Consider the following 13,854-nt stretch of genomic DNA (forward strand, 5'->3'; position numbering starts at 1 on the left):
GACACTGATGAACACCTGATAAGCAGAATCACGGAAGGACAGAGAAACAAGAACAGAAAAAAGAGAAACAAGAACTACAACTGACTTCCAGCCACACCTAGTGTGAAAACAGTTTACAAACCAGTTTAACATTATTTTCATACATGTACAACAGGTCTTATTGAGAATCAACAGATATTTAGCTGTTGATGTTTTATTGAAAATAATAAAGTTTGAAGTCACCATGATGAAGATCAGTATTTGCTTTAGTTGGGCTCTTGACCCTTGACTTTTTAACATTTGTTTTTCTCTGGCTGCTGTGACTGTGAGTTTATAAACCACATTTGTTATGGCAAGAAAAAGCCAAGAGGAAAATGATCAGGTGTTTTTGGCTGTTGTATGTGCACAAGTGTGACTTGTAAAAACACAGTAAAGCAGCAAAAGAAAAACTAATGTTAAAAAGTCAAGAGTCAAGAACCCAACTAAAGCAAACACTGATCTCTATAATAGTAACTTCAAACCAAACATTTTCAATTAAACATCTCAATAACAACTTCTGTGGATGTATGACAGAAATAAAGTCATACTGGTGAATAATAAGTGTAATAATGTGTAATGGCTGGAAGTCAGTTATTGTGTTTCTCTATTTTCTGGTCGTGTGTTCCTTTTTTACTCTTTGTAGTGTGGATTTTCAGTGTTGCCAGTAGTTTATACTGTAAAATCTTGTTTTTTGGGTCACCATTGTGCTGAAGAGTAGAGCCTGTGCTTCAGTCCAGGAGAAGATCTAGAAACATTGATGATACGCTGCATGTTGCTCTACTTAAAAGGCAGTGACTGTGTAGTTGCTGATCCAGTGGAAATCTCTTTATTTACCAAAGTTTTATTTGTGGTTTCAAATGAAATAAGTTTGCAGTAATATTTTGCTCAAGTTATTAATGCATTATAAATGTTATTTAATACATTTAAATGACAGTTGGTCAATTTAAGGCAGTTGGTTTCTGCAAGTGAAATTAGTTAACTCGAAATTAGTTTTAATTTTGTGCATTTTTACAGTAACATACATACTGTAGATTACAGTAAAGAACTGTACAGTTAACAGTTAATTACTGGCAACAGTGTTGCCAGCATTTTACTGTAAAAAAAACCCCGGTAAGGTCTAAGAGTGTAGATTATTGAATGTTCTAAACAGAACTCTGGGATTTGAGATGTTACTACCACTACTGTCCGGTTGTAGTCTCTTTTTTCCTGTAGCCACTCCGAAGTCCGAACAAGTCTTTTGCATTTTACAACGGGTGAATCTGTTGTCACTGGTGATTGTCGTTTGAACCTTTCTGGATCCGCCATGAAATTGATTAGTTTAATTATATCAAGTGCTGTGAGAAAAGGCTAAATCTCCACCTCCAGCATCCTCACACTCATAGCCTACTAGCCGAGACTCTTCTTTATGTGTACAGATGTGACGTAATGACGCAAAGACATGCTTGAATCTCCCGCAGAAATCCACCAGTACCACTGGAATTAAAAACATTATTACAAGCTTACCGCTTTGAATCGAGCTAAGAAAAGCAGATAGTTTTGAACACTGGCTGGTTATGTATTTCCTCAAATATGTATTTTGGATCATTTTTAACCCCAAAAAAGCTACGGACTGCAGCTTTAAATACGTTTTTTTAATCAGTTTTATTTTGATAAACATGACACAATATAATAGCGCAACTACATGAAAAGAGATTTTACTTGTTATAAAAATGCTGATTTGTGAGCATTAGTGGAACTGAAAGTGTGAGAATAAACACGAAACACACGTGATCGTGATCGTCATTCACGCTGTGAATCCGGCCGATCGTGGAACAGTTGTGTCGTCATCAGAGCTCGTGCAGCCGCTCTTGAGAAGCTGAATAAACCAGTCGGCTGCTCTCGAATCGCTCTTGCAGTATTTGATGGCATTCGTCAAAGTCATGTGGCGTCAGCGCTGTCTCAAGTCAGACAAAACTTCTAACCGGCATGCACTGCTTCAAGTCAGCTGCCGAGCGGCCTATGTAGTGCTGCATGAAGTCGAACAAGCCTAGCGATTCCAGAGGGAAGGGTTCTGATGACATCCTGAATGGCAGTTTCATTGTAGGGGGCGTAACATGAGGTAGGGGGGGATGGTTTGTAGTACTGTGGGACGCAGTCAGACATACTTGGAGAGATGGTGCATATCGGTTGCAAAGGGGGCGCTAGTGAGCACCTAAAATGGCAAATGGGACACCCTACAGTTTTGTGGACTTAACGGACACGTGCACGTGCTGGACATTGCAAGACCAAAAGACCTCAAGTGCAGACGAAAGTGTGCAGGGTCATTGTTCTGAGAATCAAAGTGGCTTTGTTTCCTCTCCTAAATTTTCCACAAGTCGTAGAAGAGCCTGCCAATCAGCATTAGCGCCAACCTCAGGCTGAATTAGCAAGGACACTAACGTTAGACCTCTGCCAAAAGGGTTCTGCATGTGTTCAGTCATTTGAATGTAAAATTAGATTAGCAGTTAATCAAAGTCATAGCGTACAATACAGGAGCCTGGACGCAAAAGTCCCCAAAGTCTCAGGAGCCGCAGCCGCTACTGGTTAACACTTTGTATGTTAAAACATCTCGTCGCATGAAAGTTTGTAGCATACCGTGTATGTTCCGTATGTATCTTGTGTTCCGTATGTATCTTGTGTTCCGCGACTACTGGGTGTGATTCCCTGTGGATGTCGTATAGTACCAGAGGCTGACAGAGTCTTTCTGCTTGGTCTTAAAGCCTTCGTTTTACGCGAACGTCTACAATTATTTCTCTCTCACTGTCTGTGATTATGCATAATAATCGTCCAAACAAATGAAGTTAAAGAAGCTGAAGCTACGATTAGGCTACCAATCATTTCTCTTCTTTTTTATTTCTCATCACACCTGTTAAAATATCCACTTTGTTTGAAATGAATGCGCATTGCTTTACTCAAAATATAGTGATTTCATATTTCATTTAAGCTGCATTTTAAAATGTGTGTGTCATTTCTAGTTCTATGGCTGACATTCCATAATGCTGCTGCAAGAACTTTTTTTAATAGATTTTTTTATTGATTTTTAAGAATTACAATGCTGCAAGAACTAAATTATACGGTCCTGAGCTGTTGATGCTGCCAGAGGAAAATTCACAAAACTTACACTATGAAATAATGACGATACAATTTGTGTTGCATTTCTCTCGATGCTCAGACTGACCACCACAAATTCAACAAGTTTTATTATAACAAAGCAAACAAATGCAATAGAAAAGTATGGCTTCACAACATATTCTTAGTGCAACATTTAAAAACATACTAAAACAGTATCATAATATTAGCCAGCAAAAGAAAAATGACCTTCATTTCATTTTCACACAGAATTGTGCATAATGAGGTTTCAAAAAGCTTTTCTTTTTTTTTTCTTTTTTGCATTAGGCAAAATTATTCTTCATCGCTGATTGGTTATAAGCACCATGAGATGTAGAAATATTGTGGATAGGCAACATGTATTTGCCTCTGATCTGTCAACAGCTGATGAATGAATACAGGGGGAAATGTGAATGTTATTTTCTGGTTGATTAACGTACATGAATTGACAAAGTGCAATGGATAAAGTGACTTAAAAGCTGTAAAAATCCTCAGTGTCCATTTCCTGATTTAATCTAGAGCAAAATAATAATGTATTTTAAACAATATCTCAGTGAAGTACACCAGCATCTTTAGCATACATTAAATGTGAAATTTACTGTGCATTTCAGATAGATTAAAGGTTTATAGAAATACAGTACTCTGTTTAGAGATGTTCAAGAGATCCCATTATTCCGTAACACCTTTATGTTTGTCGAGATAATGCACAGTTCTAAAGACACTACATATGATTTGGGGATAAGTTGGACTAATAAATGGATGGATAATTATAATCTTGGATACTGTTTAGGGTGAATACTAGTATGTGATGTTTTGGTGAGGTTGCATGTAAACATCAATTTCAGTTGGACTAAAGCAATAATTTATCTTTTTAAAATGTAATGTTAATTCTTTAGTCCAACTGAAATCGTATTGGGGTTTTTTTCTTTGTGAAGGTGGACTTTGCCATTAGTCAAATGCATCATTATGCAAAACCATGCAAGAGCAAAGTTCTCTGCTTGAAAGACCCTTGACCATGCAGCTTTTATCTCCAATATGGTAGGAAAAATTCTTAAGTAGCGTATAAAATGAAATGTGGAGTGAAGACATTGAAGAAATAGGCGAATTTGGACGTATCATATGCACTTATATTTACTTTGTGGAATTTGTGGTTATCTGTTCAAATTAATGGTGATAGTTTGCAATAGTTTTAAATTTCTCAGTGCACTGGCACTTGAGGGTTTTACTTGTCTACAGCTTACGGTCTTTGGTTCTACAGTAAAACAGCCCTCTAGAGGTGAAATAAAACCAGTCCCGTAATGTGACGCATGCCTTATTCTTTGTAGGTGAAGAACAACCACTATATGTCAGCATTTAAAAGGTTATTGCACGGATTGGTGTCGCCTCGGAAGTGGCTGTAGGGGTCATTTCTGTTAAGAACTGCAAGGCAGATCCAGCAGAAATACTTTTGACATGAAATGCAGGTCATCTTGTTGCAGCCCAGGTCTTTCTAAAAAAAAAAAAAGGAAAAGAAAATCAGTAAGAAACTACAGCCCCATTTCAAGAAAAGTTGGGACATTTTGTAAAATGCAGTAAAATCAGTAATCTGTGACTTGTTCATTCTCCTAAAGCTTTTTTTAACTGACAAAAGATCATTTTTAACATTTCCAATGTTGGCACTGAACAACTTAATTGTAATTGTAAATATAAACAAATTTTGATTTTGATGGCTGCAATCCATTTAAAAATTTGGGACGGAGGCAAAAAGTGAAAAGCTTATAGAATATCCAAGTTAAACAGTACACAATAGCAGGGGAATAGTAATAGGAGATGGTGTTGTGATTGAGTGTCAAAGGAGCATCCACCAAAGGCTCTTTGCCATGTGCAAAAAATCACATTTCTCAATGCAACATTGCAAAGAATTTAGGTATTTCAGCATCTACAGATTTCCATTACACGAGAGTAGATGTTAAAACTTCATGCTGATTTGCATTCGGCTTTCGCCAAGATAAGCACCAAATAAGACGTAGCTTTACAGTAACCTATTCATCTCCGTCCATTTACGCTTCCTTCCATATGGTGATGTGAATATCCTTCTGTCTGGTGAGCATGGCGCCCGTTGGTGTTTTAAGCCCTCAATGGATCCTTCAAGGCAGCGCTGCATGGAAGGCGCTCCCCACCCCCTGCCGCGTTTCAGCCATTCGCTGCAAAATCTACCATTGCCAATCTGTTTACAGTTAGCTAGGTAGCTGAGCGTGTCCGGCAAAGAAAATCCCTAGCAGCTAGTGTTCGATATATTATAAAGCATAGTCTTTATTTTTTAATAATAAAACATTTCATTATGAATTCAGATCTTAGAATATTGCTCTATGCAACTTCACGTACCAAGTTGAGTGGAGTCAAGATCGATCGCTCGTCGGTTCTCAAAGTATGCGAGCACCATTGTTGCGATTGGCTGAAACGCGGTAGGGGGCGAGGAGCGCCCTCCATGCAGCGCTGCCTCGAAGGCTCCGTTGGGGGCTTAAAACACCAACGAGCGTTAAGCCCTGAACTATATTTCCTGGCGCGTCAGCACACAGTGCGGTCTTCCCAGCAGATCAGCATGACAACTGTCTGGATTGAGCTGAGTAGGGGACATCTCTAGGGTCTTCAAGTGGACACATTCCGTCCTCAGTGTTTCGTCGACTAGCCCACGACACCTCAATAGGGCTCGACAGTGATTCTGGCGTCCCAGAGTCACCCCCCTCCGTCCCCCACTCAACTCATCCCAGCTTACTTACCTGTACATCAGCGTTTCTTTCTTTCTATTGTGCTTGAGATCCCTCCTGCTGCTGAGGTGGCATAAAGTCAAGTCATCTTCATTTATATAGCGCTTTTAACAATGTTTCAAAGCAGCTTTACAGAGCAATTTACGGTAAACCCTTGATGTGACCTAACCACAAACTCTAAAGCCACAATCTCACCGCAACCCGACCATACGCGCCAACCCGTTTGACAGTAGGCTACATATATATTGTGAAAAGATTAAGGGAATCCAGGAAACTATGTCACGTGATAATCAGGAAACATAAACGAGGACTCAATTGCAGGAAAACAAAGGTAAGATTTTAATTAACCAACTAAACAAAGTACAAACAAAACTCCCGCGTGGGGGGAAAAACCAGAACAAATACTAACAAGGCAAAAACACTAGGAACAAGAAACAGGAACTTAGGCTATGTTTACACGGAAACGATCTGAAGAAAACACGCAAAAGTGGCGTTGCGTTATCACTTTTTATTCTGCGTTTAGACGAGCGTTATGGTTGGGAAATCCGCGTGCATATGGTGACGCAAAAGTGTGTGAAATTCGATGTAGTATGCACTCCAGGCAGCTAGGTGGCAATGTGAAGCACTGCCACACAACAACACCAATATCTTAGAATATTTTGTACAACTGTTGAAAAGACTCTTGTATGTTTTTCAGAGCTGCTAGAGCAACTTGAAGGTCCGACGTATGGAAATAATCTGACATGTTGGTTGTTATTTTCCTGTACTGGCGCATGCATGTGACGTAAACGCGTACGCGACGAGAGCCACCGTGAGCAGATTTGCGTTTTTACCGTTTAGATGGGAACGCGACGGTGGACCGTTTTTAAGATTTCCACTCTGGAGGGTGGTTTCACTTTTTTGCGTTTTTAAGCCCCCAAAACGCCGTTGCCGTGTAAACGAAAGGCACATCCAAAAAAATATTTTTACGTTTTCACCCGGAATCGTTCTCGTGTAAACGGGGCCTTAGACAAACGAACCAGCACCGGACTGAAAACACAAAGGAGGCTATAAAGGAAACACAGACAGGAGGGTAACGAGACAACAGGTGAGGAATGTTAATTACTAAACAGATAACGAGAAGGGAGGAGCTAACAATTAGACAGAAAGCACATGGCACAGGAATAATCAGGAGCCATGTGCTCACATGAAACTAGACAAACATAAACACGAGACAGACAGGAAATGTCATAGCTCTGTCACCACACAGAACTAGTAACAAAAGCAGAAGTGACAGAACTATGACAAAATCTCAGTCTGTGTAGGGCAAGACAGGAAACTTCCGTTGAATCTACGTGACCTTTGAGCCCTCAGATGGCATTGCATGAGAAACCATCATGCAACTGTTAATAAACCCACATGAGCTCGGGAGTACATTTTGGGAAAACTGTTGTCAGTCTGCAGCCCCATCAAGAAATGCAACTCAAATCTCTGTTCCTCAAGGAGAAAGCTATACATATCTGTTCAATGCAGAGATGCCGCTGAGTTCTCTGGGCCCGAGCTCATAGGTGGTCTAAAAGACGAATGATGAATCAGATGAATCCACTTTTCTCAGCGACAGGTGCAAAAGCAAACATCTGTCAAGGGTGCATCAGTGCAAACAGTATATGTGTGAAGGTACCATTGACGTAGAGGCGTATATTGGCATATACTGCCATCAAGATGAGAAGTCTTTCCTGAGAAGTCGGGAAGTTATTAGGGAAAGACAATGTCAGACCTCATTCTGCACATGCTACAACTGAGTGGATTTGTAGAAACTCTACACCTGCAGTCCAGATCTGTCTCTTATTGAAAATGTATGGCCTAATAAGGAAAAGGGGAATCAGACAATGACGAGCATGGACTGTTGAGTAGATGTCTTGTATCAGGTGAGATTAGGGAAAAAATTCCACTTGCAAAACTGCAATTAATTTCCTCAATTCCCAAATGATTAAAAAAGTGTCATTAAAAGGAAAGGTGGTGTGACAGAGTGGTAAACATGCCTCTGTCTTAACTCAAAATCAAAAATTGTTTAAATTTACTAAATAAAATAAAATTAGTCAGTGAAAATTTTTCTTTGTACTTTTGTCAGTTAAATATAGGTTAAAGAGAATTAGTGAATAAATGTATCCAGATTTGTTAGTCACTATTAATGACTAACAAATCCATGGAATTTACGATCAAATCTGATCATACACGAGTCTTATAAATGATGCCCCAATAATGCTGCACCTGGGTCTATTTTTGTTATCTCGGTCAACAAAAAGAGAAAATTAATCCTTTATTTTTAAAAGCTTTTTACTAAGAATCTACACTAAGACCACACCTTTAAACAACAAAAGTGAAATGTCTGTTTGCAGTCATGAGCTAGTAGTTGCTGACCTGAATGTTAATGCGACAGGAAGGGCAGAGTTTAGTGTTATGCATCAGCCAGTCTTCACTTAACGACTCATCCGTTGCTCTTTGAATTAGCTGCTTTTCTTGTAGGTCCTTTTCCATTTGTACTTTGTAGAGGAAAATAAGATTGTCTTGTTATAACATTACCAAATATATAACCCTGTGTATTGTGAAAAGCAATTAGTCCCTGAAAACCCATCAGTTGACCACAAAAATCACTGTGCAAGTATACAAAACTAACCTAGGATAGTAGGGAACCTGGGGGTAGTGTTCAATGACCAACTGAGCTTTACCACTTACATTTCAACAGCTTAGGTTTACACACACACACATACACAAATTGCTCATCTTCTTTTTTGCATCCTACCTCTGTTTTAGCTAATCTAGCTTTCTAATAAAAACCTGCCATTGTATACTATGAATAGTGTTTGCTGTAATTGCTTCCTTTGTTGTAAGTATCTGCTAAATGCATGAATGTAAATCGCTATACAAATGAAATTGACTTGCCCTGATTGTGCTGGTGTGTATTAAAGGAAACTCCACTGTGATCTTACATTCTTTGCAGAGAGAGAGGCCATGGTATGTTCGCTTGCAGAGGGTGCAGAAGACGAATCGGCAAGAGGGGCAGATGCCCATGTTGGCGTCAGGCTCGATCATCACAGCCATACAGCAACTCATGCGTGGACAATAAACAACATCTGCCATTAGGTTCAGACTCGACTGCAGAAGGAGGCGGTCATAGCGGGCATATTCATATTCGCCCACCAGAAGTTTTACCTACAGTATAATAGCAGTACAGTGGCATTAGTTTCCCAGCTAAAGTGCTTCAAAGTCAATGCTCAGGCACAAACACGCAAGAAAAAGTACCTGTGCAGGAGAGGCCAAGGACATACACTCGGGCTCAGGACAGGTAAGGCACTGGACTTTGCCATCTCTAATCTGGATCTGAAAGTATTCCTTCACACATGCCTTGCAGTAAACATGCTGACACTCCTTGAAGAGCAAAGAGTTGGAACCCAGATTCTCAGAGAAGCAGATTCCACAGCAAAAAGCCTTGCTATCAAACACCTTCTGTTTCTGAGCTTCATTAAAATCCAGCAGTTGGGTTAGTATATCTGTGTGAGGGTCAACTTCTTGGACTGCCCGTTGGTCCAACTCTTGCACTTTGTTCTTTTCAACAGCAGTGTCTGACTGGTTCTGACCAGATTCATAGTGAGGCTGCCCACCAATGGTTTGGATCTCGAGGGGAGATTGGAGGTTCAGAAATTCCAGAGTTTCTTCCTTTAGAAACTGTATCCAGGTAAAAAGAACCACAGTTCCCCTGTTCTCTTCCCAAAGTTCATCCAGTCTCTTGCAAAGTGCAGTGATCTTTCAGACATTAAATAACTTATTAATTGAGCAGAGATTATCTTAATGGTTATGCCATTTTCATTATGCCAATATCATGCCCAACAATAAAAGACCAAATAATTATATAAATAAAAATACAAAACTATTTAATGTTATCATCTAATTACACAAGCTCAGATCAATGCTAAAAATACAAACCTGAACTCTTGAAAGCCATTTGGAGCTTAAAGTGAAGACTGGAGCCAATGATGAAGGGTAGTCTGTAGGAAGCTCAAAACTCAGAACCAAAGGGGGTAGAAAGGATATTCCATACTCTACGCATGCCTCCCCTATGAAAAATATGCACAAAATATCAGCTTATAAAGACTTTTGGGAACACATGCAATAGAGCTCCAAAGATATTTGAATTAAAATCAAAAATTGCGATATGGCCTTTTATTTGCAATTATTAATCCACACAATCTGTGATTTAATCAAATAAATATACTGAGTGTACTTTAAAGTGTGGGGGGCGCACCACTTCGTTCTGCCTGTATATGCAGTGCTTGTTTCTGCCACAGGAAAAAAAGAAAAGAAGGTAATTGTGACTTTTCTCACAATGTGGACTTTTTTTCTATGGAAGCTTGTTTCCGCCACAGACTTTTTATCTCAGAATTGCGTGATATAAAGTCGCAATTGTGAGTTATAAAGTCAGAATTGCGCGATATAAACTTGCGAGAAATAAATTCTGACTTTATAACATCAATTGCAACTTTATATTACACAATTCTGACTTTTTATCTTGCAATTCTGAGAAAAAAAGTAGCATTTATCTTTTAAAATGTTTTATCCTGTAATGGAAACAAGCTTCCATATTTTCCTTGCAGTTCTAAGTAGCCTATATCTTTCACAATTTTAAAATCACAATTCTGAATTCTAAAGAAGACATGGGACTCATGGGAATTATGTCTGGTTCATTCCTGAGCAAAAAAGAATGAGATCAGGATCCACTTTTACATACTGGTGAACAGTGAACATCCTGAATGACTAACTCTTTATCAACAGCTGAATATGGGTAAACTATGACTTAGTTTGGAGAAAAAATGCATAATTGTTGAGTATTTTTTTCATTTTCTCTTGGCCTTGGTATCAAGTTTATCATGATGGATCAAAGTACAATATTTTTTAAAATAACAGTTAGTTTTTTTGTTTTTTTTTACCAAATCTTGTATGAAATCTTACCCTTGACTAGCAGTCTGAAGTTAGGAGGAAGCTCAAGGCACAGATTGATCTTGCCCCTCTGTCTTGATTCTGTCCTGTGAAACGCCTCTTCATCATATATGCTCTCTAGCGCCAGCAGTTCATCTGTTTGTGCTTCCTGGTTGGCTGACATTTGAACATTCCTGAGATCAATATATAAACAAGTATTGTAAAACGGTAGCAAAGTTCATGTTTAGTGCATTGCAAAGTTGTTTCTAGACTCTATTGCCCAAGACTCCCACTGTTGCCAGACTGCCAAGCCCATGTTGATTATTTATACTTAACAAAGACTAATAGTTTAAGGTCTACAGATATGATCAAACATAGACTTAAATATTTTACAAAAAAATTCAACAGCAACAATCATTCATTTATTAAGAATTGCCTTTAAGTTCTCAAACTCCACCTACACTTTGTATGTGCACTAAATTGCTACACCAATCGTCCTGCAGTGTTCGGGGGGAGGATCGCTTTGAACTTCAAATGGACAAAACTCAATTATCTTAATTTATTAAAGTACAAATAGGTCTTTGAAAGAACAATTAGAGGTTGCTAATTTTTTATAGTGTAAATTTCAGTGTCACCTTGCGCCTGTTTCACACGAGATGCGCAAGCAGAGCGGAGGCAGCGCAGAACCGCGACGTAGTACTGCCCATTCTGTATTGCCCATTCTGTCACATTTTTCAGTTGTCCCCCACTGTCTATCACATGCTTTGGTTTATGAGGGGCAGCATCATAAATCAAATTGTGATTTGTCTGTGTCTCAAACTCAGTGATACACATGACACTATTCGTCCTCTATCTGTGAACATGATACTTCAGCATTATCTGTGTTTGTATTAGGAAAGAGCAAGTATAAAAAAGCTTTGCCTGGACGTGTTCATCTTAGTTTTCTAACCTGTATGTACTGGTCGCTGTCAACTCGGGTTTAATGTCATTCCCAGTTATAACAGTCCTCCAACGAGGTAAAAGGAACTCATCATTAGTTCCCTTTCAACTTCAGTTCATTGTGTCGTTAGCTGAAAAAAAACTTTTTTCTGAAAAAACTGAATCACTCCAGTGTAGAGCACCTGCCAATAATTCAATTCAATTCAAATTTATTTGTATAGCGCTTTTCACAATACATATTGTTTCAAAGCAGCTTTACAGAAAGTGCATTTCAGAAATGTACATGGAAAAATACATTTAGTTAATCATGTAATAATTTAGGGCATAATATATCGCCGGCGTTGAGTCGGTTAATCATGTAATAATTTAGGGCATAATATATCGCCGGCGTTGAGTCGTCTCTTCACAGGCATTGAGTCGTCTCATCGCAGGTGTTGGGGCATCTGAAGTCTCCGTGAGAGGCAGGATACAAACTGGAGCTGACGAACGCCATTTTCCTCGGGACTCGCGTCCCGAGATAACAGCAGAAAAGCAAATGGGAAATAATTAGCATAGCTGCTGTTCATAATGATTTCCATAACACGAGAGTAGATGTTAAAAACTTCAAGACAGTGACTCTGGCGTCCCAGAGTCACCCCCCTCCGTCCCCCACTCAACTCAGCCCAGCTTACTGACCTCTACATCCCTCCTGCTGCTGAGACCTAACCACAATCTCTCCGCAACCCAACCATACGCGCCAACCCGTTTGACTAAGGCTGTCGAGCCCCACTGGTGCGTTAATATGCAGTTTCAGTGGCAACGGTTCCGTATGGCATACTACCTACCGCAAAACACAATATATGCCTAACCACCCATCATTTCGCGCAATATACACAGGAACGTAATGACTGTATTATTTCTCTCCCGTGATTCCGTAGTCCTAACGTGGCCGTAGGTTATATGGAACAGTGGGTGCTGAACGGAAATGGTAATGACGGTAATGACTGTAAATACTGTGCAACCAATACAAATAACCTGCAGACTCTTCAAGTTTTATAATATTAAATGCATTTGATCTGATTCAACAGTGGTATAAAAGGTAGGCATTATGTGAATGCTTGGCTAAAGAGATGCGTTTTTAATCTAGTTTTAAACTGGGACAGCGAGTCTGAGCCTCGAACAATTTCAGGAAGGCTATTCCAGAGTTTTGGAGCTGAATGTGAGAACGCCCTCCCTCCTTTAGTGGACTTAGATATCCTAGGAATGACCAGAAGCCTCGAATTTAGTGATCTTAATGAATGCAATGGATTGTAGGGCAATAGAAGGTCCATTAAATACACAGGAGCATTCGAACTTGCTGGAAGGCGCCGCCTCCAACACTATTATAACGCGGCGCCGAATGCTATTTCCTCAAAATCTTTCTCCTTCAAGAAGAACTGCCAAATATGAAGAAGAAGCCTGCTCATCGTTGGACAGACACGAATCCAGAGGACGGTGCTTGTTTCCTGCTGCTTTCCAGCAAGTCATTAGATGACAAGAGAAGGATGACGAAACAAAAGCTTTAGGAAACCTGTTTTTCCAGCTAGGCACCTCTAGAAGATGAAGATTCCCACGACTGCTGTCTTCTGCCTGGGTCGCCCCAACATAGAGACAGCGCTGAGTGGCTTGCACTGCCCTCACTGTGAAGACACCCTTGACTCCAATCAACTGGCTTCTCCCGCGATGGAGGCGCCCACAATGTAGTATCTTTTGGCACGTCAATGAGGAGGCAATATCCACAGCGGGGTCAGAGAGAGAGAGAGGAGCGGGGCTGCAACCCCTTTGAAGTAAGCCTCGCACAAACCTGGACAAGGAGCTGCTGAGGGTCCTCACTAAGGCTGTGGATGAGCTGGGGTTGGAGTGGTCTTCCTCTGCTGAGCCTGTAAGGAGCTGGATGGATGAATGGTATCTCCAGTCGGGCCACCACCAGAAGACCGGTCCTCAAAAGCCAGCACGTTCTTCTGTGAGGTTCATGAGGAGCTCTCAAAGACCTGGTGCGCTCCTCACTCTACGCACGCCCCTGCTTCTGGTCCAGCCATGCCCACCTACGTGG

General features: G+C 40.1%; 1 protein-coding gene across 3 annotated transcripts in view; it reads right to left on the bottom strand.

Annotated features, from left to right (window-relative positions):
- LOC130100505 (E3 ubiquitin-protein ligase RNF14-like) overlaps nt 1-13,854 on the bottom strand; it is a 34,420-nt gene that overhangs the window by 7,441 nt on the left and 13,125 nt on the right. The window contains exons 2-7 of one of the 3 annotated variants that reach the window (XM_056265976.1): nt 10,878-11,038; nt 9,855-9,985; nt 9,174-9,674; nt 8,861-9,083; nt 8,292-8,413; nt 4,262-4,633 (exon numbers count right to left, since the gene is read on the bottom strand). In XM_056265976.1, the coding sequence (XP_056121951.1) occupies nt 4,484-4,633; nt 8,292-8,413; nt 8,861-9,083; nt 9,174-9,674; nt 9,855-9,985; nt 10,878-11,028 (1,278 nt within the window). In that variant the 5' untranslated portion in view covers nt 11,029-11,038 and the 3' untranslated portion in view covers nt 4,262-4,483. Of the gene's footprint in view, nt 1-4,261; nt 4,634-8,291; nt 8,414-8,860; nt 9,084-9,173; nt 9,675-9,854; nt 9,986-10,877; nt 11,039-13,854 lie in introns of those variants that run through there. The other 2 variants (XM_056265978.1, XM_056265977.1) reach the window with 2 other exon arrangements.

The sequence above is a fragment of the Rhinichthys klamathensis genome, unplaced genomic scaffold (assembly GCF_029890125.1).
Source record: "Rhinichthys klamathensis goyatoka isolate OS25496 unplaced genomic scaffold, OSU_Roscu_1.1 h1tg000243l_1, whole genome shotgun sequence".
NCBI classification, from domain to species: Eukaryota; Metazoa; Chordata; class Actinopteri; order Cypriniformes; family Leuciscidae; genus Rhinichthys; species Rhinichthys klamathensis.